This window comes from Sander lucioperca, chromosome 17 (assembly GCF_008315115.2).
Source record: "Sander lucioperca isolate FBNREF2018 chromosome 17, SLUC_FBN_1.2, whole genome shotgun sequence".
Lineage (NCBI taxonomy): Eukaryota > Metazoa > Chordata > Actinopteri > Perciformes > Percidae > Sander > Sander lucioperca.
Window position 1 is genome coordinate 26473144 of NC_050189.1, and position 6000 is coordinate 26479143.

The 6000-nt window shown below is 41.7% G+C and overlaps 1 protein-coding gene across 6 annotated transcripts in view; it reads right to left on the reverse strand.

Annotated features, from left to right (window-relative positions):
• LOC116052921 (serine/threonine-protein kinase BRSK2-like) overlaps positions 1-6000 on the reverse strand; it is a 33571-nt gene that overhangs the window by 14032 nt on the left and 13539 nt on the right. For all 6 annotated transcript variants that reach the window (XM_031303760.2, XM_031303759.2, XM_035994158.1 and 3 more), the window contains exons 9-11: positions 2525-2556; positions 1141-1305; positions 286-383 (exon numbers count right to left, since the gene is read on the reverse strand). In XM_031303760.2, coding sequence (XP_031159620.1) covers positions 286-383; positions 1141-1305; positions 2525-2556 — 295 coding nt within the window. The remainder of the gene's footprint in view (positions 1-285; positions 384-1140; positions 1306-2524; positions 2557-6000) is intronic.

A 6000-nucleotide genomic window follows, 5' to 3' on the forward strand; every position in this document is an offset into this window, starting at 1 on the left:
AAGAGTGTATCAACAGGGACGTTGTAGAGCGCCCTCTGGTGGACAAACTATGCAACGCCAACACTCATCACATGGTTGAAGGGTGTTTCGTCCGTTTTTATTTTATTTTTTAAATATTCATTTATCGGTCATTATAAATGCCGATACCGATAGTTTGGAAAATGCCTAATATCGGCTCACCGATATATCGGTCGGCCTCTAGTTCAGAAGTTCATAGTAGAAGTAACATTTGCTTTCATAATCAAGCTTTTGTCTCATTGTTCTTGGTAAGACCTTGGTTCTCACCTAGGTCATTTCTGGGAGGCAGATCCTCATCTTCACAGCTGGGGTATCGCTCCTTCCTGTCCAATAGGAGGTAGTAGATCATCTTCTCCTGGTTCTCCCTAAAGATCACGATGCAAAGAGACACAGGTCATACAGAGAGGAGACACACAGAAAGCTTTTTGCTCACAGAATCGGAGAATACAGGAAAGAACAAGAGGCTTTGTAGGGTCACAAGTCTCCTGACAACTACGGCTGGCACCATCCTCGAAGTACACATGTACAGTAAATAATGGCAACACATTGTGAGTGGTGGTCCAGTCACGTCATATTGTAAGTAATATTTGATAAAAAATTGTTGTCGTGCAACAGAAAACTCAGATTGGACAGAAAGGTGCTAAAACGCTTATGCTACTGCTGTTGTGGGTAGTAAGGAACCCTCCGTTTGTCAGAGAAAAGGAGACACAACGGGTGGGTGGAGAGAAATAAAAGAGCCATTGTTGCTCTTGTTCCTGCCATGCCAGGCAGACTAATGATTTAAGTAATTGACTGGCCACAATGAGACAAAAAAGAGAATGAGAGAGAGAGAGACATTGTGAGAGAGAAATTAAATTAACTACACCAACAATTATGCATTTGGTTTACAGCATGCGTGCAAGCACACATGCTAGTTCTACTTGTTTAATGATTGCATTCTTCAATTCTTTCATTTGTCCATTAATATATACTATATTATGCGGTTGGACATAAAGCAGATTTATAAAACTGTTTGATGTTCTTCCTGTCATATATTCAAACATATACTTCTCAACAGTGGTGCACATTGGTGTAGTGCCATCTAGTCAAAGTGGAAATGTTTGATGGGTTATATTTACTCACTCCTCACTTGTAAGGTCCTGTGTGAGTTTGACCCGGTCTCTGAAGCACCCTAAGGAGTACATGCTCTCCAGGACATCAGGGTCCAGGTCTGTTAAGGACAGGATCCTCTTCACACACACCCGGCGAGGGGGCGGCTGCTCTGGGCAAGGCTCATTACGACCACCCCTGATAGGAAAAAGTCCACGCATGTGGTTAGTGCGTGCAATTAACAAATGTTAGAAACATCTCAAAGTTAACAGCAAACAGTGATGGTCAATGGTGTCATTGACCATCAGTGGTGAACATTACACAGGTTTAATGTCCACTGAGGGAGAACTTCTCCCAGTCTGATATTACGGTGCGGTATGATAGATGTTAGTTTGACAAAGTATCCAGCTGGTTTTGGCCTTGGTCCAGTACCTACTCAGTCTAGCATTTGTCTCCCTAGACTTTTATGATCTAGATTTCATTGGAACATTTTGTGTTTTCTCTGGGGAAACTTTTTGAACTCATCATTTCTTAAGGTCCCATATTACACTTATTTACATGCTTTAATGTTAAAAAACACACACATTATTTTTTGTAATTTCTGTTTGAAATGCTCCGTTTTAGCGCCTGAGTCTTTAAGCCCCCCCCCTCTCCTGAAAAAGCCCAGTCTGATTTGATTGGTCAGCAATTGCGGGTCTTTCGCATCTGCGCTCTCTGAGTCACTGCTCCGTCATTGCAGCCGGGAAATGACTGTGACAGCACTGTAGCTTCACTTTCTTCCTATATTTAGTATAGTTGTGACGTCACAACTGTACAGAAGTCCTGACGGCTCATTTAAAGGCACAGTTTCTGAATACATGCTGCGTGCGTTTTCTCTGTGGATTGAGCGTTTCACAGCATTTATAAAACACCTCAACCTGCTTTGTAAAAAACAAAAAAAGAAGACATGGAAATCTCACTTTTTACAATATGGGACCTTTAACATGAACATGCATATCAGCTCAACATGTGCCAATGAGCAAAGTCAATGCACTACAAATATACTGGTCCCATACCAATTAAGCAGAGATGTCAAATACTTTGGACAAAGCAAAGCAATAACAGGTAGTATTATGGATTAAGCCAGGTTTATATTTTTTTCATTATAGAGTGCTGCAGGAGTGAGTCCTAAAACCCAGAAATGAGTTTACGTTTTTGCACTTCCGCTTCCCTCGTCTTAGCTCAATGGTTTTTTTTGATTGGGTTTTTGGTTAGATGCCTGAAATAAGGTCTGTGTGTTATGTTCATGTTTGGCTCTATGACATAGGAAACATCAGTGAATACCGCACTTGTGAATTTTGAAGTTTTCACTTGTCCTCAAAAAGGTAGGGAACATGCAGAGGAAGTCAGAAAAAAATAAGAAAAATGTGGTACTTACTGGTACCAGGGGTGTTTCTGTATTGCTTCTAGCTGTAATCGACAAAAATAGAAGACAATATTACAGCATTCATCAAAGCATTTTACCATATTTACAACTGATTAAACCCTACAATGACACATCAACAAAGATAAAGCATCTGCGGTCCAACTGAACAAATCTGTGTAAAACAAAAAACCTTCGGATTACCAGTATTTTTTTCTTATGGAAGTCTAAAGCTACCAATTTAGCTGCTCTTTTGCAGTGATGGTCAGAAAATAATAAACATGTTTCAGGAATTGACCCGTCTCAGTGTGCACCCTGATTTAGTTCGACACAGTTTTCTAGCCATGGCTCTATGGATGGACAGTCCATGACTTTGGTCGAGACAAATATTGAATGGATTGCCATGAAATTGGCAAACATGAATTGTAACCTTGTTACTCAAATTTTCATGTAGTGCCATCATCAGGTATGAAGGCAATTTTGTCTGATGATCAAATACCTGCAAAACTAATGACGTTCCCCATTTGTGTCTTGGCCTTTGTTCCACAGTCAAACTGTGTTTTAGGTCACTGAGAACAGATCTTTTGGGAAACTCTGGCCAGGCTGAAGATTTTCAGAAACTCTGATTTCAGCGTTGAGGTGTGGACAAGCAAAACTGAGTTTTTGGCTTGTATCGTCAGTGTGCGCGAGCCGTTATCTCCATAAAACAATTCTTTGAGATTGGATAATGTCTCCACAGACTAATAAAAAGCTATGTCCCGGTCATGCTGACATACAATATACAGTATGTCCCAGGTCAAGTTAAAGTACAGTGTTTATACAACAGCAAAGTGCAATAGTTCAGGAGAGGTGATTATAAAACATTCATATTAAAGCTATAGTGCGTAGTTTCTTTCGCCCCCATGAGGAATTCTAAGTAATGACAACTAAACTGTCAGCGCATCCACATGGTACAAGCCTTCCGTGATCACCCACACCCCCCCAGGATTAAAGAAACATGATGGACTCTCCAGAAGAGGTAATTATCTTCACTCGAGCTTCTGCGTGCGAAAGTCGCTGGACGACACCATTTTTGGAACATAGCCATACTGAGAAAGACTTAATTAGCTTTGAATCAACTCAATGGCTTGAATGTGACGGATGTTCATTAAAATTAAAAAATGACGCAATAAAGCTTTAAAGCATATACCTTAGACTTAGGGTTTTCTACCAAACTAACAAGCTACAATAAGATGGCAAACATTGCACTTGCTAAACATCAGCATGTTAGTGTTGTCAACGTGAGCATGTTAGCATTCTGGTCTTAGCATTAAGTCAAGTACAGCCTCAGCATGGCTGTAGACTCTTGTTTCTACATTCAGTATCCCTACAGTCCAGTCCTAAATCCCCCAGTACATTATACATTAATCCCCTATCTGCATCAGGCCCCCAGTAAGTGCGACGGCTTTTAAAGCAAATTGAACATAGCGGCCAAACATTGGAATTACAACTCCCAGCCTGTCACGTGATGCTCTCTGGCCCAAAAAGACTTTTTCTCATAGACTTACATAGCGAAAAAGATGTCTGTAAATCAGTTACATTACAGATACATTTTTTTTTCAGCTCGAGAACCCTCACGAAATGACCCGTTTCACTATCAAAATTTGATTAATTCCGTCCGATAACATTTGGCAAGTCTAGAAGAGCCACACGCTTAAATCATTTAATCCCCATTCAAGTTAGCGGAGCGCTAAACCGGAAAGTGCCGGTTTGGCCTGCAGAAGTCTCTAGTGCTCCCACTCTATGGGCTGCTTAACGCGGAAGCCATGACAATCATCCGGGGAATTTTTGGCTCTATGATGGCTTCATGCGCCACTGAGCAACTCTCATAGTAATGAACGAGGCTCTGCCTCGAACGCTGTATCCAGTTCTTATAATACATCCATGATCTGCTTTGCATCAATACTGCACAGTATCTCTTGTGCATGTAAAAAGCCAAAAGTGGGCTTGCTGTGAATACTGTACGCAGAGAGGAAACTAGCAAGCAGCTGTAGGCAGTGAGAGCTTTGCATTTGTTAACTTGCTTTTAAAGTACTGTATGCAGCACAGAGGAGACACTTCCCGTTTCCTAACTGATATGAATATGATGAGAAGGGCAAAATTAAAGATGTGTGGGTTCATCCCCTAATGTTCGGCTTGCTATAGCTACAGATAAACTTTTGAACCAGACTGAAATCTGTCTACTTGTGTGGTGGTGGTGGTGTCCATGGAGGCAACTAGCAGTCAGACAGAGACAAGAGAGAAAGAGAGAGAGAGACAGACAGTGTGACCTGGTTTCAGGCTCCATTAATCAACAGCTCATCAGGCGAAGCCACAGCTTTGATTAAATCTGCTGTGTTGTAGCCGAATGACTAACTGACCAGGCTTTCTCTCTGTCAGCAGTCTCTGCAAACCACATTATCACAGTTGCCTCCATCTCTCTGCCTCTTAAGCATGAATTCATTTCCACTCCACATGCCTGCTACATCCCAGCTTCTCTTTATAACCCGAGTGCAGTGGAATTTCTTCTAGCTGTCCATTCACTCAGTCATTCATTTATTCAGTCACCCCCCTACCCTCTATCTCCCTCTGAGCCGCCAGTCTCTTTTCAAGCCTTGCTTTCAGAAGGGAAAGCTGGCATTTAGGTGAAAAGAAAGAGAGGTCCTCGTCTCTTTCACCCTCAGTGCCTCCCACCTTCTTTACAGCAGCTGATGAAGCCGCTTGTTTCCATGAGTCTCGTCTCCAAATAAACTGCAAACTTGCTTTCGAGGACGGAAATAAAAACTCTGCCCCGTCATGGCTGACTCCACTCCTGCCTTTAAGCAATACCTAAGGCCCATTCCTCTGCTCTGCTTTTTCCATCTTCCTCATTTCCTTCCTCTTCCCTCTGTTAGGTCTCGTGTCAGGGTCAATTTCTGTCACATCTTGAAGCAAAGCCTGGGGCCTGGGTCTTTTCTTTTTGTTAATTCCTCCCTTCGAAAATGTCTGGTTTATGCTTCATATGCTGTGGAAACTGATGTGGTGCAATGTGAGTGGTTGGTAAGCCCTGCTTTCCTTAGTTACTGCTGCTTCTCCATTCATTTGCAGTTTAGAATGATAAAAGGCATATTTAACACCTAAAAATGCCTATTCATTTTTTTTTAAACAATGGGTCATTTATTTCAAACAGAGGCAGTCAAAAGTCTTCTCATTTCTAGACGGCAACCAACCATTTTGCCATCTTAAATGACAGCTGCCGCTGAGATTTGATCAGCTGTAGCTAGGTAGCTAACCAAGCTAACTTTAGTTACATGAGTTGGTTGAAAACACTGTGCCTGGCTGACTTTTTATTGCTTTCAGGTGACTTACAGGTGAACTTGGTGGCTACCTACATGCCATCTGCTAAAAGACTGAGGCTAAAACTACATGTTCCAAATCCAATATAGAGACTGTTTTTGGAGAAACGTGTATCTCATCTGCTTCGTTTAATGGAG